Below are 24,354 nucleotides of genomic sequence, written 5' to 3' on the forward strand. Positions count from 1 at the left end.
CGGTGGCGTTTCCCTCAGATAGCCCCTACGTATGACCCAACCATCAGGAATGCCGGGAACCCTATGCCCAACTAAAACTAGGCAACATGTTCCCCAACGGGAAATTTGTGTCATTGGCCGACTTTATGACTAAACTGGGACACAGACGGTGGAGGGCCCTTCAATACCACAGAATGAGAGCAGCATTTCGTAGACGATGGCCCTCATTACCAGACGAACCAGAAACACACCCATTTATGACCAGCGTCATGGCGCCTGTAGGATTAACAGTGCAATGTCAAAATGTTACAAAACAATACAAACTCGTACTCCTCTCGTAATTCCATGAAGGGTATATGGGACCGGGATCTGGGACGGTCCATTGACGAAACGCAGTGGACCAAATACTGTCAACTTACCAAAACAGTGTCAATCACTGCCAACTTAAGACTGATCCAATTCAAGATCCTGAACCACTTGCACCTCACTCCCCAAAAAGTGTTGATATTTTCCCCTGATGTATCTCCAGGCTGCCCTAAATGCCAGGCCGTACAAGCAGACTTGCTCCATGTGTACTGGGCATGCCCTCACATACTTGAATTCTGGAAGAAGGTTGCCAAGTCTATAGAGGACATCATTGATATCCCCATTCCCCTTCCCCCCGTCAAATACCTACTTAGCGACATTGGGAAGGTCCCAGTTAAGGCACGCTGGTTATTCAACGTGGCCTGTGCAGTTGCAAAAATAAATATACTCAAATACTGGAAAGCTAAAACTGCACCCATGTTGCAATGTTGAATTAAGGACACAATATACGTGAATGAATGTGAAGAGGGCTTTATCTAAAATGTTTCTCCCACTAGCCGACCAAAATACATCTGGTCACCATTTAGAGCCTACCTTGCTGAATTAGAGACCATACCCCCAAATATCTCTTGAGAACCACGTAGTGCGACTACTATATTCAAGACCTATATATCCACAATTGTACCATTGTAATGTAATGAGTTGACCAAATTGCATAGTACATAAAGTTTTAATAAATAAATGCGTTGTGACCTAAGACGCTGGTTCAAATCACACACCCCCACCATTACCCTAGCCTTCAAAATTCTCTTGCTCCCCGAACCCCTGCATTGGACTCTGCCAAACCCTCCTACTTCACAAACCTAATCTCTACTCTTCGCAATCACCCCATGAAACTCATCTACACTCCAAGGTTTACTCACATCTCCCAAGCCAATATCCATTGAATACTCGCTTTCTGCTAATGACTGAGCACTACTTTTCCACTTCCATTTCTCTCGAACCCCCCCCACCCCTCTCTCCTTCCTTCTGTTCACCACCTCTCCCTCCTATCCCTTCTACTCTGGACTTCTTCTCCCCTACCAAATTACCACTATCGAATCGTTTGTGCCTTAACAGGTCAAAGACTTTCAATCACCTGCCCTGGTTTGTCTCAGCTCTTTAACCTTTTCCTCTCTGCTGTACACTTTACTGTCCCCTACAAATCTGCAAGTGTCCTACCCCTTTTCAAGGAACCCTTTGTTCGCCAACATGTCCGGTGAACCATTACCTAGTTTTCAACCCCCATCATTTAAAAGGAACTTTTGGAGGTGGGGCTTCAAACAAATAACCTAGTACCTGGGAGGATAAAGGCCTTGAAGATCCTCTTCAATCTGGTTTCCGTAGTAGGCACTCCGCAGAGACAGTACTAATGCATTTCCTCAACTTTCTACCCGACACTCAGCACTCCAAACTCTCGGCTACAGACATTCTTTTGGACTGCTCTGCCACGCTTTCAACAATGTCGACCACTCCACCGTCCTCATTCGCCAGGACCTTGGGTTTCACAAATCTGCTCTTGCCTAAATTGCCTACTACCTCGAGGTCGCTCCATGAAAATCTGCTGAACTTGCCATCACGGACCTCACTCGTCTCCCTTTCCGCATCCCGCCCTCCCCCCTCTCCCCCACAAGGATCAATCATTGTATCTCTGCTCTTCCTTCTAAATGCATCTGCCTTAGGAAGACTTCTCACACTTGCTTTCACGATCACCTCTTTGCTAAGGATACTCCAATCTTTCTCCTTTCACGCCTTTTATCCCAGCCATCTTGGAACCGGTTACCAACCATCTCACTGGAATTCCTAACTGGATCGCTCTCGGCTGCCTCATGTTAAGCACTTCAAAATAAATAATCTGTCTCCCATCTTCCAATGTCATGCCTCCTCTCCATTTCCTTCCAGCCAGACCCTTCTGCTCCCACACCCAAGGCTCACAACCCTGGGGTCTTCTTAAATAGCAGCCTTTGACAGATAAAAAATGTATCACTACCGCTGCCTCTGTTGCTCGTATTAACATTCGCTACATTTAGCAAATGTGTCCATTCCTCGCCACTCTACCAAAACTCTAATCTCAACACCTGTGCTCAGCAAACTCGACTACTGCTTGCACTTAATCCTTCACCTTCCTCTCTACTGCTTCCTCCATCTAGACAATGTCCTCAGCTTCGCTATGCACGCTCTCTACAACCTTGCAACACCATGCTGGTTGCCTGTCCATACACAACCGCTCCCTTTTCAAAGTTCTTTCTCCAAGTTGACAAAGTTATTAATGACTTCTATCTCAGCACCTGAATGCTTGTATCTCCATTTACTTACCATCTTGTTCCCTCTGAACTACACCTTGTCACATTTTCCCCTGTGCCTGCTCTTTCTCACTACCCGTCGCTGTGAAGAACACATGGTAGCAACAAGTAAGACAAATACAAGGCATCACAGTTCAAGGGTGCTTATTGAACAATAAGGGTGCTTATTTTCCAACCTGCATACATGCTGTATGCAGGTTGGAAAAAAGACCTAATCTAAATCTAAAGTGAGAGCAAGCGTCAACCATCAAATAAAAAAATAAGGCAGTCCTAGTGGCGTGTTAAATAAAAGGGCCTATACTAAGAAACCCATTGCCAAACCTTACAACTAACAAAAGGGGTGTAGGATAGTTCAAGAAAAGAAAGAAGTGTTCTCAAATAATATCAGGATGCGGTAGGCTGGATCTCCCTTCCCCACATTTTCAGCACAGGGCAAGGTGGGATCGTGGAGCACAGTACACTCGAGCTTTCCCAGCACGAGATGACAGTTCAGTTTTCAGCTATCAGGGCCGTCGATAGCCAAGTCTTGTTTCCCTTGAAAGTCTGTTGCATTCGAGAACCTGATGTCTTCAAAAGAAAGGTTCCTTCAACAATTTAAAGTTTGTTTCTTGGTTTCACTTAGGGCGACGATTCTCTGTCTGTTCTATATGGCTTTTCCTTCTTCACAAATTTTAATGTCTTTTTAAAAAGTTTCAGCAGACATCCCTCGGCCGGGTTCACTTGTCAACACACCGTTTCTTGGGACTTCAGACTTTGCCCCTCTTGGGATTCACTTTGCTTGTTTTCTCTCACTGTGGGATTCACTTCCCTTTCTCTCACACAGTTTGTCGATCTAAGTCTTTCGATTGGACAGGGATTTTGCTTGACCCTCAGTATGACCCTTTGACCCATTTCGTTGGCTCTCCTACGGCCTTCTGGTATCTTCGCTCAGATGGGGATCGACCAGAGTCTTTGGAGTTAAAACCCACGTGGTGCCAGTTTCCCTCTGCAGCTGGGCTGCCCTTTAACACTTTTTACAGTTCTTTCACAGTTCATTGAACTTAGTTCAAACTTGCCACTTTGCGATGCTCATTCAACACAGCCCGGTTCTCTCCTCAACTCACCGGCTGGGATGAACCGCTTGGCTTTCGGCTTCACTGGAGTCAATGTCGGTACCACGGTCGCAGGTGCTTCCCTTGCTCCTGCTCATCAGCATAGGATTGCCACGTGTACGACAACTACTGCAAGACACTTGTGCTATTGTTCGCTATTTTAGCCTTTCTTCCTCGAAGGTTCTGCGGGTCTGGGACGAAAAGGGCAAGGTTACTTCTTTCCTCGCCACCCTCTCGATTCCTGCCGCCCCGATTAGCCATCTCGTCGTGCTGTTTGCCGTGTTCGTACTATGCTCTCGGGCTCCAGCTTTCATCCCTGTGGGGAAGGGGAAGGGAAAGGGCCGTAGGGGATTTGGGGGGGGGGGGGTGAGAGAGAGGAGAGAAACGGCCCTGGTGTTGGTCTGTTGTCCTTTGTGTTGTGCAAAAGTGTTTGTGTCGGATGAGAGGATGGAGAAAAGGTGCTAAGGAAGGGGGGATACCACGTCTCACCCCCCCCCCCCCCCATCCAGGTGATCCTCCCTCACTGGTCCACCCACCAGGAACTGGATCCAACAGCGAAATCTGTGTCCTGGCCAGCTGGATGACAGATCCCTGGGGACTAGCCAGAGAGACACCTTCAGGTTTCGCAAACCTGACTATGGATCTCTTTAATGCTCAATTTAAGCTTAATTTACTTGCCAGAGTTCTGCCTGTCCCCCATCCGCTCTACCTTACCCCACCACTCCCTTCAATGACACCTAATACAATTTTAGATATTTTACAGTATTCCGCATATTTGTATCTCAATTGGTTCACACCCTCAAACTAGTTCACCACTCCTACTTCATAAAAAGATAATGAAAAAGCACAACCTACCTCCAAATCCCCTCTCTTTTAATTCTTCATCGCGGATAATGGTTGGAACTATCCCCAGATCCTGGCCGACAGCTTTAATTTCCTGCCCAATGAATTCGCCATGTAATAAAAAACAAACGTTGATTTAAATATCTTCGCAGATTTTTGTAGTGCATAACAAGGCTTAAGCCACTAAGAAATTGAAAGTGGTGATCAACCATTTGTGAAATGGGGCAGAGATGTGTTGGTTGCATCAATGCTTCTTAATACAGACTTTTTGAATGCAGACCACCAATCCTAATAATTGGCAATATTTCATTCCCTATGGGATTTACCAGGAATGGACGTTGATTTCTTGAGTAATCATCCTCATAAAAACATGCGTTCCTGCATTTTACATCTACGTTGGAACAAAACAGTAACGATTCAATAAACATAGTATTACCCATTTTCTTCTAGGTTCCCAATAGTTAAAGGTTTTGAAGCAAAAGCACTGGCCCCCGACATCTGCAGTCTACGTTTTTCATCTATATGTTATATTATCATCCTCTGGCTCACGCCTGCCCAGAAGACTCCTTAGTTGTGCTCCAGCAGTGCGCCCCTGCACATGGCTCTTAATCACTACACACCCCATGCCACCTTCCCTTACATTGGCATACAAACCTCAACAAAGTGATCTGTGTTCATTTCGCTACATGGCGTGTCCACGATCCGAGCAGCCAGCCTCACACCCTCAGCAGCACTTTCCAGACACTAGAAATGTGAAAAGGAAAAAAGTTGTAAGACCTTGTTAGAAGTACAGTCTACGAACGTTCAGAGAACATTTGGAAACCGCTTAGTTCGCTGTATGAATCACTTGAGTACACAAAGGAATTCATAAGCCAAATACAAAATTCATCACAAAACAAAAACAGCCATACTGAATAAAAATGCCAGAGAACGGACCACATCCGGGTAATAGCTTCCTTCAGATGGAGGTTATTACCATCACAAACAGTATTTGACAATGGTCACCATGACAGATCCTGGGACTTTAGGTAGGCAGTGCCCGAATTGTGTCACACCCAACTTTCCCAAGGGCACAAGATATAACGTGAAGAGCATTTGGAGCAATGCAAATAGCGTTTCGCTGCTGGAGGCAATAGTAATGCAGAGCCCCTTACCAACTGAAAAAACAAGATTAATTTCTGATGCAACATGGGCTTCGTATAGAAACTCACCTAGATCTTCACAAGATTCAAATCTCCACCTCCGTTGCCAGCATGTCTTCCCTCCTGCAGTTACATTACCCACTAAGCCTGCCCACACCTCAACTTCCACGTGCATCTGGATGACTTGCTATTATAACCAACAGATTTTTTGAAAACACCAAAGGGCACTTTTACAATGTTAGAGGGTCCCATGCTGATGGCTTCCCCCATTAGTAATGTTCTGTATTATTACAGACTTACAGTGCCCTATAAATAACTACCAATGGGCTACACAGAACCCCATTTACAAAAAAGGTAAACATACAAAGGTGTCATGTGTGGCAGTCCCTCAGTCAGGAGCCGCACAAATTGTTGCTTCGATTTTAATTCATAGTTCAAACACCAGTGCAACCCCCTTCAAGGTCCCTTGGCCATTAAGTCTTCTCTACGCCATTTGTTCCTCACAGAGCAAAAGTACCTGATTATTATAGCCTGAAAGAAAAGCAGTTTATATAATGTAAATTTACATACATTAAAAAGGAAGCAACTGGGGAATAAGGCAGGAGTAATACAAGTTAAAAGCACTACATATGAGCTATGAAATTAACCCTTTTCCTTGTCAGGGGGGGCAGTGGGCGACTACTCCACACCTAACTGGATGGTCCCTGAGAGAAGGGCCCATACTGGCAGAAAGGTTTTGGGACATTCCCATTTCTCCACATTTCTTTTGACACATTAATATGCAACACTGCACAAAGACATTACTTATGGCTGGAGCATGGCTTCATTTATAGTCAATTAGATTGGAAATGTATCGTCATAAGGGGCAGCTGCGCAGCCTTCTTGAAGCAAATAGTGCTGCATGCAAATAGTGCTTTCATATGTCTCCCTGAGGTGACACTGCGACCAAAACTTGAAATACTGAGAAAACTGAGGAGGAATCATTTGTTATTCCAAATCCAGACTTCGAAATGTGTGCAAATGCAAATGGTTGTGCTTGGGAGTCCTGGACTTAGGACACCATGGAGTATTCCAGGTGGGGCCTGTGAAAAACCCCTTTGGTGAAGTGTGGTTCCAATCTATTCATCTTTTATTGAAGACAACCTCAAAAACCCTCCCTCTAACCAAATGCATTGTGCAGCATCGGGACAGGAAACCATAAGCAGGTGTTGGGAAGTATTGTAAGAAAAAGACAGAGAAGAAATGTGAACTCTGGTAATGCAATTTCCCCAAATACCTTTAAAGTCGCCACTTCCAGTGGTCCGTTGCCCTGTCCAACCAGAAGAAACTCAATGGTCACCTTCTTCTTCTCTGTGCGTCTTGCAGAACACGAACGACGAGTAAACAAAGGAAATGCCCTGGAAATGGCACAGGCTGAAGCAAACACCTCTGAACGCTCACAGACCATCTGTAAAATCAAATCAATATTCAAAATAAAGTGTCACAACCTTAACATTGGCAGGTTTTAGGCGACAGCATGAAATCGTGTTGGGCAAGAGACACTACAGGTAAGGCACCATAGCAAGAATTATAGGAGCCAGAGAGGCCTTTTCAGGTCATTCCTACTGCTCTACGAGAGAAGTTGTAGGTCCAGTTATCTGCATACACAGGCATGTCCCACCCTCAGACAGGCCCCCACTTGTCTGTCACATGAAAAGAAGTCCTTCATTGGATTTTTCTTTTTTTTAAAAACAATACTTTTCCATGCAATTTGTGCATTCACTATAACAACTCATGTAACATGTTCATCTTTCTTTGATTTGTGGATTTAATATTTTTACATGTGATTAATATACGTCAACGTTGAAATGATAGGTGTGGGTACCACCATGGTCAAAGAATATGGCTCTGTACGTTAACGACTTGTTGCACAGGTCTGTACTCATATGCTGTATCATAGTACCCAATCCTAACATGGCCAACTCAGCCATGACCCTCGAAGAGGTCATTTGTGTATATAAATGCTGTTGATAGAAACACTTAATGGGTTTTAAAACAAACCACCAACAACAAAAAGATACTAGTTTTAATATGCTAAAATCATATCAATATGGTACAGGTCTATTTAACATCCCCAAAGAGCAGCACAATGTGGTTAGGTAGTCAAATTAGAAACAATGAAGCCAGTATCCTGGTTTCTTCAATTTCGCAAAGCTCTCAAAACGTCCAACACCCGACCATGGACTAATCCCAATGAACGCACAGACGAAACTCCCAGTACTGCACTACTATTAAAAGATGGCAGCTCACACTCTGGCTACACACACCTGGTACAGCACTCCACTGCGTTAGGCAGAAACCTGTGCAGTTCCCTTAGGGACCACTGCAAAAACTTTAAGTCTACAGGTATTAGCAGTAAACCCAATTGGTAGCAGTCTGCACCACCCAGATTTACCTGGTAGCTGTGGCTGAGCAGTCAGACTTCTCTCAAGAAGAGTTAGGCAGTATATAGAGTATACAAAATAGGGCCAAAAATACAGTAGCACAAGCAAACACTGACCAGAGCTTTGGTATAAAAGTATATAATTATTTATTTAAAAACACACTTGTAAAAATACATTGGCACTACTATGTCAAGCAAGTTCAAACACAGTCACTAGAAATATATACACCTCCCTAGTTAATTATTTGACAAGTCTAGGTTAAGACACCACTTATTTAGCAAAACAGAGGTGAGCGCGTAACCGTAGATGGCACTCCAATAATTTGTTTAAAAAGGGAGAGAAAAGGCAGAATAGGAAAAACACACAGTACCAACACTTAAGGAACCACTGCAAGTCAAGAAAGGCAGGGTCTACTGTAGAGCAAAAAGTTCATAGGCCAGGCCCACTCTTGGAGAGAGCAAGGCGGAATGTGCCCAAGATCTCACAGTGGAAATGCACTCAAAGTCTTTGCAGAAAAGTCAAAAGAGGTTGGATGAAGTTAGAAAGGTAATGTTAACTGGTCCGAGGTCACCCCAGGATAGAGAGTCAAGGATTTACGGGACACCTTGGACAGTCTGTTACAAGGGAGACCAGGCGGGACACAGTACCTGAAATGGTGAGAAAGCTCTAGCAGGGGCAGTTGTTCCTGGCAGCGGGTGCAAGTCGGAGCTTCGTCCAGGGGAAGAGAAGATCTCGACGTGGAGGAAAGCTGGAGGTCATTGCACTGCCAGGGAAAACACCAGCCGCAGAGTTTCCCGGTTAAAAGGTACTCGAGGACGTACATCCTAGAGAGACCATCAGCATTTTGGTGGGGACACCCTGACCTGTGCTCAATGGTGAAATCAAACCCTTGAAGGCAGATTGACCATCTCAATAGTTTTGGGCGTTCCCTTTTCATTTGCATCAACCATCTCAAGGGTTGGTGGTCAGTCTGAATGACAAAAGTAGAACCATACAAGTATGGCCTAAACCTCTTCAGTGCCCACACAATGGCAAAACATTATCTTTCAATTGTTGCCCACCTTGTCTCAGGATCCTTCAGCTTTCTACTGATGAAGCAAATGGGGTGCTCCCTACCTTTCCGATCCAGTTGGCTAAGGACTGCATCTATACCTACATTAGAAGCATATGTCTGTACAATGAAAGTTTGGTGGTAGTCAGGAGCTCTCAGTACTGGTGCTTGGCAAAGAGCTTTCTTCAGGTTTTCAAAGGCCTGATTACACTCCTCATTCCATCTGACCTTCTTAAGGAATTTTGGAGAGGAGATTACATTCAGTGGAGAAGCTATAGTCCCATAGTTCTCAATGAAATTCCTGTAATACCCAGTGAGGCCTAGGAAGGCCCTCACCTGGGTTTGTGTAGTAGGCGTTATCCAATTTTGCACAGCTTCAATCTTACTGAGCAAAGGCCTTATTTCTCCACCTCCTACCTCATGCCCAAGGTAGACCACCTTACTATGTCCAATCTGGCATTTGCTTGCCTTTATGGTCAGGTTGGCCTTCCCAAGAGCCTGCAAAACATGTTCTAGGTGGTTAACATGCTCTTTCCAGGAGTGGCTGAACACTGCAATGTCATCCAAGTATGCCATGCAGAAGTCCTCCATTCCAGCCAGAACCTGATTTACCATCTTTTGGAATGTTGCAGCTGCATTATTCAGTCCAAAAGGCATAACCTTAAATTGGTATAAGCCAACTGCGGTAGAAAATGCAGTTTTCTCCTTGGCACGGTCTGTCAGGGCTATTTGCCAATAGCCTGACATTAGATCAAATGTGCTGAGGAACTTGGCTGCAACAGGTCTATCCACCAACTCATCTGTTCTAGGCAAAGGGTGGGCATCAGTCTTGGTGATTGCATTAAGAGCTCTTATAATCCACACAGAATCTCAAATCTTTGGATCCTGCCTTTGGTACTAACACAACTGGGCTAGACCATGGATTAGTAGAGGGCTCTATTATCCAGAGGTCAAGCATCTTGCTGACCTCCCCTTTGAGGTGGGATCTTACATTTTCTTACATTCTGTATCCTTTGCTTTTGACTGGCAGACAGTCACCAGTTGTCACACGCCGTATCCTTTCCTGGCGTGTGTGGCCGAAGTTTCAACTAAATACAGGGAAGCGCTACACGTATGCTGCAACACGCGTTCGCGCGGTCTAGTCTTTCTGTTTGGTTCCGCGGCCCTATTTAGTCCCGCCTCCCAGTCAGCGTAGTGCGTTGCAACCTCGCAGTCAGCTGTTCCCCTCGCTGCCGCCCGTTGCGAACGCTAGTTTACGTTCTTTCTCTTACGTTCTTTCAGAGCCCGCACTTACACCTCGGACCATGCTAAGGTGGGCTTTATGATTTCCAACATGTCGGGGAACGCATTATCCTGGACTACTCCCTTAGTGACCCACGCTAACCCTGTACTTCAGGACTACGAGGCCTTCCTGAATTTACTCAAGAGTACCTTTGAGAGGCCTGAACTTGCCCTGGCAGCAGGGGAGGACCTGCTTCATATCCGGCAAGGACAATCGGACGTGCTCTCTTATATCTCGACATTCAAAAAACTGGCCTTAGAGACAGGTTGGTCAGAGCAGTCACAGATCATTTTATTTCGACGCGGTCTTAGAGAAGATCTAAAGGATGAATTGGCTCGCTCCCCTCGCCCAGACTTGCTAGCTGATTTAATGACAGCCGCCCTTCAACTCGAGTTCAGAATGTCAGAAAGGAGACAGGAGAAGAGGCGAAGCCGATCCTTCTTCCCAAGCAGTCCCTCTCCTCCACCTGCTTCACCCAGACGAATAGAAGAGCCGATGCAAATAGGTGCTACACGTTGTTCTCTTACTCCTGAGGAGAGGAAAAGAAGGAGAGAGCATGGGTTGTGTGCCTACTGTGGATCTGATCAGCACTTAGTAAAGAACTGTCCTGAATTGTCCAATAAGCAGTCGGAAAATGAAGGCCATCGATCCTAGAAAGGACGGGATGTCAAGGGGTCTTTCATAGTCCCTATGTTTCCATGTCGATTGGCTCGTCCAATCCTACCGAAGACTCTCGCCTTATGGTGATTCCGGTTCGAGTCACTATTGGGGAGAACCAAATTGAGGTACTGGCTCTCCTCGATTGTGGAGCCGCCGGAAACTTTGCTGACACCTTGTGGGTTAATCGGATTGGTGCCAGGCGCATTGACCGCCAGGAAGAACAGAAAGTGGAAGGCGTGGACGGCAAACCTTTGAGTTCCGGATTAATAACTCAATCTACAGAACCTTTGTTACTCTCCATCCATCAACACACGGAAAACATAACGTTTGACATCATTAGAGCCGCTCATTTTCCTCTCATATTGGGAATTACTTGGCTCCGTCAACATAACCCCCACATTGATTGGGCTTCCAATCGCCTGGATTTCAGTTCTCCTTATTGCCAAAAACATTGTTTGCAGGGGGTTAACTATTAGACCGTGGACACATCCCTCTAGGGAACATAACACCACTGTGGGAGTTCACTCGGTCACTCAGATTCTAGAGAGTTTTGATACAGTCTTTGCCGACTCATCTCCTTCGGAATTGCCCCCCAATAGGCCCGAAGATTGCGCCATAGAACTGACTTCCAATGCATTGGTACCCTTTGGCAGAATGTTTGCATTGTCCCATAGGGAGAAAGAAGTTTTGCGAAAGTATCTCATTGACAATCTTTGCAACGGTCTTATCCAATCATCTAAGTCACCGGCAGGAGCCCCACTGTTTTTCATCCCTAAGAGAGATTCCTCGGATCTCCGACCTTGCTTAGACTATAGAGGTCTAAATAAAGTAACCAGGAAGGACCGCTACCCAATGCCTTTGATACCCGATATACTGGCAGCAGTACAAGGGGCCTCAGTGTTTTCCAAATTAGATTTGCGAAACGCCTACCATTTGCTCCGAATCAGGAAGGGTGATGAATGGAAGACTGCTTTTAGAACCCCTTTTGGCCTCTTCGAGTACCGTGTGATGCCCTTCGGGCTCGTTAATGCACCAGCGGTATTCCAAAGGTTTATGGATCGCATTTTCTCTGACCTTCTGTTCATCTCAGTAGTCATATACCTTGACGACATATTGGTGTTCTCTAACAACATGTCGGATCACATTAAACATCTCACAGAGGTATTAACCCGGCTCAAGGAACATCACCTTTTTGCCAAGAGGGAGAAGTGTCTCTTTGGTGCCTCTTCAGGGTTTTATTCTTACCCCCCCCCAAGGGGTACAGATGGACAGAAGTAAGGTGGAGGCTATTCTTCAGTGGCCGGCCCCTAAGTCTGTAAAAGAAGTGCAACAATTTTTGGGTTTAGCAAATTTCTACCGGCGCTTTATTGCCGGGTTTTCGGATATAGTTCTGCCCATAACCAGTCTACTAAAGAAATCCGCTCTGCCATTTGCTTGGAACCCGCGGGCAGAAGATAGCTTCCGTCGTCTCAAAGATCAGTTCTGTCATGCCCCCATCCTACGGCAGCCCGACCAAACCAAACAGTTTATACTTGAGACTGATGCTTCATCTGCAGCTGTTGGGGCGGTCCTCCTTCAAGAACATGAAGGTCTGGAACATCCGGTGGCCTACCTATCTAAGACACTCACAGAAAGCCAGCGCAATTACTCCGTCATAGAAAGGGAGCTCCTGGCTATGAAGAAGGCATGTGAAGAATGGAGACACCTACTTCAGGGAAGCAGCCATCCTTTTATCATAAGGACTGATCATAAAAATCTACGGGTCTTACAATCTATGGATTGTATTAACTCCAGGCAAGCTCGTTGGGCGCATTTCTTCTCCCAATACGATTTCCGGATTACCTACATACCAGGAAGCCAAAATACTTTGGCGGATGCCCTTTCCAGGAAGACCGATGGTACCCGACTACCTACGACCACACTCGAAAGAATGTTTCCAAGAAACAAGATCATTGGTTTACTTTCCTCGTTTCTTCAGCAAGTCAAAGACGCTAAGATTTGTCACCCAGAACCTGTTGGTCTTATTAAGAAGGATGGCTTACTGTTTAAGGGACATCAACTCTGGGTGCCTTCTCAGGAACTACAGAACAAAGTCCTGTCGTGGTGTCATGATCATGAGACAGCAGGTCACAGAGGAATAACAGGCACTTTGGATCTAGTTCAAAGGACCTTTTACTGGCCCCACCTTTCTAAGGATGTCAAACAGTATGTACAGACCTGTGCTGTTTGTAAGCAAAGCAAGCATACTACGCAAAGGCCTGTTGGTCTCTTACAACAAGACGATGTTCCCACTCATCCCTGGAGTCACATTACCACAGACTTTATAGTGGACTTACCGGTTTCTCAAGGTTGCTCTTGTATCCTGGTAACGGTCGACTCATTTACTAAGATGGCGCATTTTTCTCCACTTCCTGGGCTGCCCACGGCTGAGGCAATGGCTCGAGTTTTCATTAAAGACATTTTTCGGCTTCATGGTCTCCCGGATAAGATATTGTCGGATCGTGGGAGCCAGTTTGTGTCTCGGTTCTGGAAGTCTCTGTGTCAGAATCTCGGCATTGAGAGGGCCCTATCATCGGGGTACCACCCCCAAACTAACGGCCAAACAGAGAGATTAAATTCAACTCTTGAGCAATATCTACGGGCTTATGTCAATGCTGAGCAAGACAATTGGGTCTCGCTATTACCTACGGCAGAGTTTGCATATAATAATGCTACACATTCCGCCATCAAGATGTCACCTTTTTTTTGCTCTTATGGTTACCATCCTCGATCTATTCTCCCCCGCTCTCCGGTTCACTCCCCCTTGCCCCTCGTGGAGGAGGTGTTTCGGCTAAAGGCAGCTCAACAGACAGCCAAGCTAAGTTTGTCAGAGAGCCGTCGCACAAACAAACTATAGGCTGACAGGCACCGCCAGGATGTTCCGGATTGGAAGGTGGGCTCCAAAGTGTGGCTTTCCACCAAATTTCTCCCACGCTGGTTGCATCCCTCTAAGTTGTCTCCTCGTTTTATCGGCCCTTTCCCTATCACCGCTAGAGTCAACCCAGTGGCATTTCGTCTCAGCCTACTCTCCACCTTGAAACGGATACACCCTGTTTTTCATGCTTCGCTGCTGAGAAGTGCAGATCAGTCACGATGTGCACGCTCCATGCCTATCCCTGCTCCCGCGACACCCCAAGATGAATACGAAATCTCCTATATTAGTGATTCCAGATACCGCAGGGGCCACGTAGAATATCTGGTTCATTGGAAAGGTTACTCCAGTGCAGAGGATTCCTGGGAGCCCCTTTCCCATATCCACGCACCCATTCTCCTTAGGAGGTTTTATAAAGCACATCCAGGGAAACCCGGGAGCCTCCAGTTTAAGGGGGGTATCCTTTCCTGGCGTGTGTGGCCGAAGTTTCAACTAAATACAGGGAAGCGCTACACGTATGCTGCAACACGCGTTCGCGCTGTCTAGTCTTTCTGTTTGGTTCCGCGGCCCTATTTAGTCCCACCTCCCAGTCAGCGTAGTGCGTTGCAACCTCGTAGTCAGCTGTTCCCCTCGCTGCCGCCCGTTGCGAACGCTAGTTTACGTTCTCTCTCTTCTTGCTGCCTTTTTTCCCTGTTTTTGCTCCCGCCTCCCGTGCCTCCTTCTCCGCCGTGCCTCTCCACGGCTCCCCGCTCCCATTTCCTTTCCCTTGGTCAAGTACTCTACTTTTCCCTTACTCGTACTACTCACATTGTGGCGCCTAGCCTCCAGCTCTTCCATCTCCAATCCGAGCCCAGCTTCCACGAGAACTCCGGTGCCATCAGCAGGGGTTTTTTCTGCCGCTTACGGCTTTTTCCCCTAATTTGTCCCTCCCGGGAACAGAGTCCCAGTGGAGTGCTTTGTTTGGCCTCCACTGTGGCTTCCTCTCGTGGGAGACTCGGACGCCAAACAAGAAAGGAAAAGGACTACAGAACCCGAAGACCCATCAGTCCTGAAGACAGTGACCACCATCTCTCAGGTGAGGAGGAGGGGGAGGAAGAGTGGAGTCTGTCAGTGACGCCATAGCCATAAAAGTTGACACCAGTGAGTATATCATGCTGGCCCCAAGGGGTCAAGCTTGGTGAAAGTGAGAACAGGGAGGCAAACTGATTTAACATAGATTTGCACTCCTCCTGTTGCTCAGGTGTCGGATTTGAAGAGAGAGTTACTCCTTCAATCTTTTCATCCAAGGGTAAGCCTCTGAGGAGATCAGGGAGAGCTTCAATCTCTTCTTCCTCTTCTGTTGAAGCTAGAAGCAAGGATCCTACTTCAGGCCTGGAGACATACGCCTTTAGTCTGTTGGTGTGGAAGACTCTGGGAGCCTCCTTGGGATTGCCCAAGTCCACTAGATAGTTCACCTCTCCAGGTTTACCCACAACCTTGAAGGGTCCCATCCATTTATCTTGCAAGGCCCTCTGCCTTGTTGGGATCATAACTAGAACTAGCTGGTCTTGAGCGAACTGAACCATGTTAGCTTTTTGATCATGCCAATGCTTGACCAAAGCTTGTCCAGCTTTCAGGTTATCACTAGCTTCTGCCATCATGTGGCACATTCTCCTCCGGAGACCTATCACATGGTCAGTCACTCTGACTGGCTTGGGGAAGGAGCACTCTCCAACCCCTCCTTAATCAGGGCCAATAGACCTCTGACTGGATGGCCATAAAGAAGTTCAAAGGGAGAATAACCTACTCCCTCCTGAGGGACTTCTCTATAAGCAAAGAGAAGGCATGGCAGTAGAAGGTCCCACTTTCTTTTAAGGGGATCTTCTAAAGCACCCATCATGCTCTTCATGGTTCTGTTTAACCTTTCTACCAACCCATTTGTCTGAGGGAGGTAGGCGGTAGAGAACTTGTAAGTAAATCCACAGGTTTTCCACATGGCTTTCGAGTAGTGGGACATAAAACTTGACCCCCTGTCAGAGATTACTTCCTTAGGAAACCCAACCCTGGTAGAAATACCAAGGAGGGCCTTAGCCACAGCCTGAGCTGTAACAGTCCTCATAGGAATTGCCTCAGGGTATCTAGTAGCATGGTCTACTACAACAAGGATAAACCTGTTGCCTGAGGAGGTTGGAGGATCAAGGGGACCAACAATGTCAATCCCTACCCTCTCAAATGGGACTCCCACTACTGGGAGAGGCACTAAAGGTGCCACATTCTTGGAACCAACCTTACCAGACGTTTGGCAGGTGTGGCAGCTCTTGCAAAACTTATCTACCTCAGCCCCCATCTTTGGCCAATAAAAGTAGAGTGAGAGCCTTTCCTTGGTCTTCTTGAAACTCAAGTGACCAGCCAAAGGAATCTCATGGGCTAGTCGCAAGAACTGTGGTCTGTTTTTTTGAGGTACAAGCCTTTTGTAGTCCCCAGGTGCAGACTCAGTCGGTTCACTGTAGAAGAGGCCATCTTCCCAGTGCAACCTATACTTCCCAGGCTCTTGCCCATCAGCCTGAAAAGCTGCCCGATGGCGAAGACCTTCCAGAGTTGGACATTCTTTGTCCCTTACTGAAATCTGCCCTGTTGGGCCCACCTTCTGCCAGTAAAGACTGCAGCTCAGGATGGTCAACAGGACCCAGATCTCCAATAGGTTCTTGGCCTTCTACTAGCTCTTCTTCAGAGTCTAGTTCAACCATACATGGTTGTACCTCCCTCTCAGCCTCAGCTGGAGGTGGAGTTACAGGTGTAACGTTGGACAACCTAGGGGGAAGTCCTTGGTGGAAGCACTGGAGTGCTTGCTGCTGGCTTTTTCTTAGAAGTCTTGGGTTACCCCTTTGCTTCTGTTGATTTAGAGTCTGCAGTAAGTTGTTCCAGTGGAAAAGGAGTGATATCTTTCTTCATCATCTCCAGAGAAGAACCTCTCATGGTTTTCTCTCTTGCAGGTCTGGTTAGCTCATGTAACCTTTTACTAGGAGGTCTGGGGGTGTGTGACACTACTCCAAGAGTTTTCAGGTAATTTCCCAACAGAACCCTTCCTGGTACCTCACATTGTACACTGACAGGTATCTTCACAGTCATATCATTGCACTGGATGAGAACTGGTAATTGGGGGAAGCATCTGCACAGACCCTCCAGCTAACTTGGTGAGGCGTTTGGGTGCCTTAGCAACATCCTCTGCCTTGAAAAATGATTCATCCACCAGAGTTATGCTGGCCCCAGTGTCCCTAATGGCAGGAGTCTCCCGACCATTCATCTGGACACTGCCCTTATAATACTCTTTAGTATTATCTGGGATAGAATTATTCACACCTAAATTCTGTTGTTCCCACAACCCCAGAGACACTAAAGAAACACTGGCTGAGACTCCAATGGGAACATCAGCCAGTAGTAGAAAGTTTCCACTGGCCATCTGTACTTCCTCCTCTGGAGCGAAGGCTAAGGAGACAGTGTGGACCCCGGAAGGTTTACCCATACATCTGGGATCCCCTTTCACATGGTCAGTTGAGCTACAAACATAGCATTTACCAAATGCTTTTTGGAATGGTGGCTTGTTCTGACCTCCTTCGGGTTTAGCACCAGAAGGTACACTAGCCTGATTCGGTTTCCCTTGTGGCTTACCCTTATTGTTTCGTTTGGGGCCCTCTTTGGGATTGGAATTTTTAGAATTCTCTTTGGAGTCTTTTTTAGGCTGTTTCCCCTCATCCTTTTTCTGAGTTGCCCCAGAGTCCTTGTGAGTAGCCCTGGTGGCAACCCACAAGTTAGCAGCCTTAGCTAGTTTTCTGGAATCTAATTCCTTTGAATCAGCCAAGTGCTGTCTGAGCTCAGGAGAGCGGGCATCATAAATTGACTCCAACATCACAAGATTCTACCCTGTAACCCTTAATCCATCCCTCCAAGTTCTTCAAATGTTCACTCACCCAGGTAGCCCAAGGGGTACCATCATGCTTTTTGAGGGTCCTAAACCTCTTGAGGTACTCAGAAGGGGTCTTCCCAAATCTAGCTATCAAAGCTAGCTTCACACATTCATAATCCTTCTTATCCACCTCCCCCAATTCCATTACCACATCAGATGCAACAGGGGGAAGCCTAGAGAACAACCAGGGAATTAACTCATTCCCTGAGATGTCCTGGAGCCCATGATTGTACTCAAACATAGCCAACCAATCCAACACATCCAACTTAGGCTCATACATACCCACAATCTCTTTAGGCATCTGGGGTCTTTTGGGACTGGTACTCCTAGAGGAGCAGGAGAGAGAGAAGCATTTTCAACCGACAATTTCTTCATCTCTAGCTCATGCTTGAGCTCCATTTCTCTGAGCCTTAGTTGTTGGTGCTGTTGCTCTGTTTGAGCATTAAGTCTTTTAAACTCCAATTCAAGTTTAATTTTCTCTAGTTCCATACATTGAGGACTAAGTGTGGGACCTGGCAAAGGTCCAGTAGGTACAGCTGGTAGAGCAGACAGAGGCCTAGGGGGGGGGGGGCAGTCACAACAGCCTCACCCTCCTCTTCTGACTCTGCCTCAAGATTTTCAATACTTTGATCAATATCAATATCATCACTGTTATCTACATTTTCTGGGAGAGTAGGATCCTCTGAACCATCACCCAGACTTTGGATTACTAACAATCTTTCTATTAGCTCCATTTTCTTGCCTTTAGTCAGGAGATTCTTATGCTTATAGAGAACTCTTAAACAATCAGCAGTTTTTGTAGCAAGGGACTCTTGACTATAACTTTCCATAGTTGACAGGTTAGAAAAAAAACTTGTGCTAAGCTTTGTGGTTGCACCAAGGCATATAAAAGCACACTAAAATGTATACTCAATACAAATCCCACCGCTGTACACCAGTGTTAGGCAGAAACCTGTGCAGTTCCCTTAGGGACCACTGCAAAAAAAGTCTACAGGTATTAGCAGTAAACCCAATTGGTAGCAGTCTGCACCACCCAGATTTACCTGGTAGCTTTGGCTGAGCAGTCAGACTTCTCTCAAGAAGAGTTAGGCAGTATATAGAGTATACACAATAGGGCCAAAAATACAGTAGCACAAGCAAACACTGACCAGAGCTTTGGTATAAAAGTATATAATTATTTATTTAAAAAAACAAACACACTTGTAAAAATACACTGGCACTAATATGTCAAGCAAGTTCAAACACAGTCACTAGAAATACATACACCTCCCTAGTTAATTATTTGACAAGTCTAGGTTAAGACACCACTTATTTAGCAAAACAGAGGTGAGCGCGTAACCGTAGATGGCGTGGCTATCCGGCCGCTGGGGTGCTTGGCACGGGTGATTCAACCACGAGACGATCCAGGGAGGCAAAAAAGGTGAACTGGTTGATCCCGACGATCCAGGGAGGCAAAAAAGGTGAACTGGTTGATCCCACCAGCTCAAGGGGAAGAAGACTCTCCTGGAAGAAGATCTCCTCTGTCGTCAGGAAAGTGGCGAGTCTCGTACAGCAGGGCTCCACCGGTGGCGTTGTCGTTTTAGATGGCTCAGCTTCTCCCCTCTTTGGATTCTTTAGGTCCAGTGGCGACTTCTGAAGTTCCAGTCCCCAAAGCCCTGCTTTTATGCAGCAAAACCCCCATTCATCAGCCTAGCTGTCACTCAAACATGCTAAGTGGTGAGCCGGGCGGCTCACCACTGGGCCAATCACACAAGAGTGCGACTTGAGTTGCCACAGCAACTCAGCCCAGGGTGCCTAATCCCCCTCCTATGCATCCTGTTGACCCCAGACAGAGTGGCACCATTTGGAGGGCTTCTGTGGAGAAGCCCGCCAAAAAGTGGAACAAAGTGCTCGACTTGGGTTAGAGTTTCAGAGGCGAACACAAACGCCATTTTAAAACAGAGTCCTGGCAAAAAGACCCAACTGGGGAATAAATACTAAATAAATAACCCAGCGGTATCTTTAACATTGCACCAAAAAGTGGTGCGTTTAAAATGAATGGGAAAATCCCATAGGAAATATTCCGGTAGAATATTTCGCGTGGTATCCACTGCCACCAGCCAGTGCCCCACTGCCACCAGCCAGTGCCCCCTTGGAAAAAAAACCCAGGGGCAATCGAATTACCCCTACCAGTACTTCCACAATATGATGGTTTGTACTGGTTCTGTTCACAATTTAAGACTAGTAAAGCCAATGGTGACTTTACATGCCCTGGGAGACAGTAGTCAGTCCCAGGGTATGGAGTCTATGTGTGGGGGTCACTATGACAACCCTGTGTTACTGCACTGAGGGTGCAGTGTAACACACATACCAAAAACACATGAAGCCCTATGGAGTAAAACACATTACATAGTCAAAGGACATTCTCAAATCATGCCTAAGAGTGGGAGAAAGAGAGTCTCACTCTTAGCAGGAGAAAAAAAAAACCAAAAATGCAGCAAAGCTGCTGGGGGACTCACTTGGTTTGGGAAATTAGCCTTAATAGAGAATTCTCCGTAACACACTGCTCTCATGCTAGGTCCGCGCATTAAACAAAATAAAAACAGCGTAGAACGAGGCTTCTTGGTGCTGTTCTTATGAGCAGTTTAAATCAGGTTTGGATGCAAAGAGTCATAGTGAACTAAACAGGAAGCAGACATCGAGAAGGGTTCGAAGGAAGGATAGTGGGGGTTTGATGCAGCATTCTAATGAAGCGGGTCAATGGGGCCACCAAAGTCAGTTCACAGGTATTAGTGAAAGATGCTGGCGCTCAAGGCCCCTTGGGCAAGAATCAGTGGTTGGAATTATTCCATGGCGTCGATCCACGGTTCTAGCCAGTTTCTTGGCAGGCCCATTTGTTCTTTTGTTTTTTCTTTATTTTATTTTAACATTTTGCAGCGAATGTTGATGGGGAGGTTTGGTTTAGGTATTAAGGTGGGCGGCTGCAAGTGGTCGCCTCTCTTTTTGCGATGAAGTTTAAAAAAAAAACAATTCAAACAAATGGGCCTCGAGCAAATTGCTGCATGTAAACATCATAGAGCCCGATCCACTGGTTCAAGCAGAGGCAACAACGCACTCAGCTGCAAACTGGTTCAAGAATGCAGCAGCATTCGCAGCACAAAGAGTTTGAAGAAATGCCAAAGGCAGCACCACAGGTTGCGTTGGTTTAAATGCGTTTGAACACAGTTGAAATGCAGGAGACTAGCTGCTTGGCTTGCCATTGTTTAGAGTCCCAATCCAGAAACAAGCAAGCAAGACTGTAAAAACACCTGCAGGGGTCCATCAACTCTAGGGAAAGCCTGGGTACTCCTGCTGCGGGACCAATACCTGCCTCTCTGCCAGCAACACTTTGCCCCCAAAGTGCCCTGAGGATGGTTAGGGAGCAGAGCTTACCTCTGCCTTGGAGCACCAGGACTTCTCTCCCAGCAGGGTCACCGAACACCGAATTCTACTTCAAGGGTTGAAACCCTGAGATGAATCAATAAAGGAGTGGGTGAACCCCTCTTTTATAGGCATAGGTCGACTGGTGATTGAACCCTTGAGATTATCCAATCCCAGTCTTTGAAACAAATGGTCTTTGCCTTCTGACATCCTATCCAAAGTGCTTTGTAATAAAGGAATTGGAGGGGACAGGAAAGAGGTAGAAAGAGAAACAAGATGGTAGAACCATCTTCCAACTATGCTAAGCTCCCTTAGTCTACACCAACGCTGCCCCTTGCCCACAGCACCAAATGCCCTTTTGGCATGTCTGGGGTTGCTTGTGCTTCTGTGCGGAGGGGACCTGGCCTAGCAGTTCGGGCTGGGCTGCTTCCATTGGTAGCAGTACCCGACTGATATATGGCTGGACCCCTTTTGCAGTGGAACAGGGAGGCTATTGAAGGTGGTGTGGAAGGTTACCCAGACCAATGCCATTGGTTCAGATTAAGTCAAACCATCCACCCATCACTTCTTTGGTAATATTTAGGCATGCAAAACCCGGGCATGGGGCCGGTCCTTAGATTCCCATTTCCTAGGTCCGTTCCTGCTGAGGGGTTGTCTTGCTGGAGAGAGGTGTTATGTGACCTCACAAAGCAAAGAGGCAGCCACAGTACTCCAATCCTGCTGGATGCAGCAGAGACCAGCCACCTGGGGGGGGTAATTAAAAGGGGGGGGGGGAGAATACACGCATCCTGTCCACAGCTGGCTTGAGCTCAGTGTTGACACATGTACAATAGCAATCAGATGTGGCTTAAATTATTATTAGGAAAACTAGCCACCATACCCCCAAACTCAGGAATGGCTTATATTTAAAGTATACAGCTGCCACAAGGTAAGTAACTCTGAGAATTATGTGGTTTTGGGACATAGGTACAGAGTTAAAGTCAGCCTCTTGTGAGAAACCCGAGGTTTTCTCCCAAGCAGACCTCGGGAACCCCTTTTTCGGGTGGCTTGGGAAGAGCCGACATTCACGAGGTTCACCTGAATAGTAGAGCCCAAGGTTGTGCCAAGAGAGATACCTCAGGTGATACGCAGTATGGCACAAGCCAGGGAGAAGGAGAGGAGGGCGAACTCCCCAAGACCTTTATATGTTATAATACCTCTGCCTCGCTTCCTCCCATTAAAATCCTCCTGCCCAGATCCAACATAACCAATCTTCTAAGGTCCCAAACCCGGTTGTATCCAAAAAGTATGCATCCCAGAATCCTTGTTTCCCCAGTCTCCACTCGAATACTCCCCATCGTTCGGCTCCTCGTCTCTCTGATAATTCAGTCCCGACCACCCAGTTTACCCTGACAAAAAACTACCGTTCCCATAAACCGTCCTGTGCATTTCACGGTCCTGGTTATTTCTGTTTTCTTCACAAACCCTGCCAATCCAGTCGCTCCGATTATCCCTTTTTTTTAACTCCCAGTCAAATGACACCAACTACAGTCCCTGCAAACCCTCCTACTCATTTCACAAACCCTACCCTTCTGAGATCACCACAAGCCCTAATACAAGGGTTATAATTCCATGTAACACTTCTTTCCCTTCCAACCCTGTAGGATACCTGGAAAATCTACCACCCTCTTTTTCCAACCAGAACATTTCTTTACATTCTGACAAACAACGGACAAATATGAAACCAGTTTACCTAACATGTCCAGACACAAGGGTCAGGCAATTGACGTAAATTACACACACCCGACGCCCCTTCACTCTCCCCACAGGGATAAAAGGTGGAGCAAGAGAGCACAATACGAGCAAGGTAGACCGCACGACGAAACAGCTATCCAGGCCCGGCCGTTCAAGAGGGAGAGAAAGACGGCAAATATTGAGAGGCTGACAAGGAGAGACATGACCTTTCCCTTCGACACATATCCGCGAAACATGCAGTGAATCGGAAAACCGAGGACAGTTGCCCAAGTGTGCTGCAACAGATGTCAATGGTACAAGTAGTGTGTCAACGCTGATAAGCGGGAGCGAGGGAGACTCCTGCTGCCGTGGTACCGGCCTTAACTCCAGTAACGAGGAAAGCCAAGCGGTTCATCACAGCAGGTGAGTCGGGGGAGAGGCGATAAGAGCCGGGTTGTGGTGAATGAAAGTTGCAAAGTGGCAAGTTGAACCAAGTTCAAATAACTGTAAAAGTATTAAGGGGGGGGGGGGGAGACCAGCTGCAGAGGGAACCGGCACCACGTGGGTGCTAACTCGAGAGGCTCTGGTCGATCCCTGTATGAAACTACAAATACCAGAAGGTCGTAGGAGAACCGCCAAGTTAGGTCAAAGTGGTCATACAGGAGGTCAAGCAAAATCCCTGTACAGTCGAAAGCCTTTGACCCAAGAACTAAAGAAAGCAAGGGAAGTGAATCCACCAAAGATTGAGAGCGAATGTGAACTTAAAGTTGGCAAGAGTGAACCGGGAAGGGGGATGCAGACGAAGGGGGCAAGAAACAGTGTGTTGGCAAAAGTGAAGCCGGCCGAGCGATGGCCACTGGAACGGTTTAAAAAGACATTAAGATTTGTAAGTGAAAAGACAAGCCATATTGAACTCGGAGGAGGGAGGCTGAAATTAAAGAGGGGTCAGCTCCCGGAAGAGGGGGGCCCAGGGGTGAAGCCAAAGTCAAGAAGCCATAGTGAACCCAGTGGAGGGAGGCTGAAGATTTGAGAAGGGTCTGCACCCAGAAGAGGGGGACCCAAGGGTGGAAACCCATCAAGGTAAGAGACTCAAGAGAAATGAGACTTCGCCATCGACGGGCCCGAAAGCTGGACCTGCAATGGTTGTCTCTTGCCAAGGAAGCTCTAGAGTGTACTGTGCTCCAAGATCCCACCGCATCCTGACATTATTGGACAACACTTCTTTCTTTCCTTGAAAGATAACCCACACCCTTTTGGCAATAGGTTTCT

General features: G+C 46.7%; 1 protein-coding gene across 2 annotated transcripts in view; it reads right to left on the bottom strand.

Moving 5' to 3' along the window:
- NPEPL1 (aminopeptidase like 1) overlaps window positions 1-24,354 on the bottom strand; it is a 215,229-nt gene that overhangs the window by 158,253 nt on the left and 32,622 nt on the right. For both annotated transcript variants that reach the window (XM_069651058.1, XM_069651059.1), the window contains exons 3-5: window positions 6,980-7,150; window positions 5,216-5,305; window positions 4,574-4,655 (exon numbers count right to left, since the gene is read on the bottom strand). In XM_069651058.1, coding sequence (XP_069507159.1) covers window positions 4,574-4,655; window positions 5,216-5,305; window positions 6,980-7,150 — 343 coding nt within the window. The remainder of the gene's footprint in view (window positions 1-4,573; window positions 4,656-5,215; window positions 5,306-6,979; window positions 7,151-24,354) is intronic.

The sequence above is a fragment of the Ambystoma mexicanum genome, chromosome 3p (assembly GCF_040938575.1).
Source record: "Ambystoma mexicanum isolate Mex_15411 chromosome 3p, UKY_AmexF1_1, whole genome shotgun sequence".
NCBI lineage: Eukaryota > Metazoa > Chordata > Amphibia > Caudata > Ambystomatidae > Ambystoma > Ambystoma mexicanum.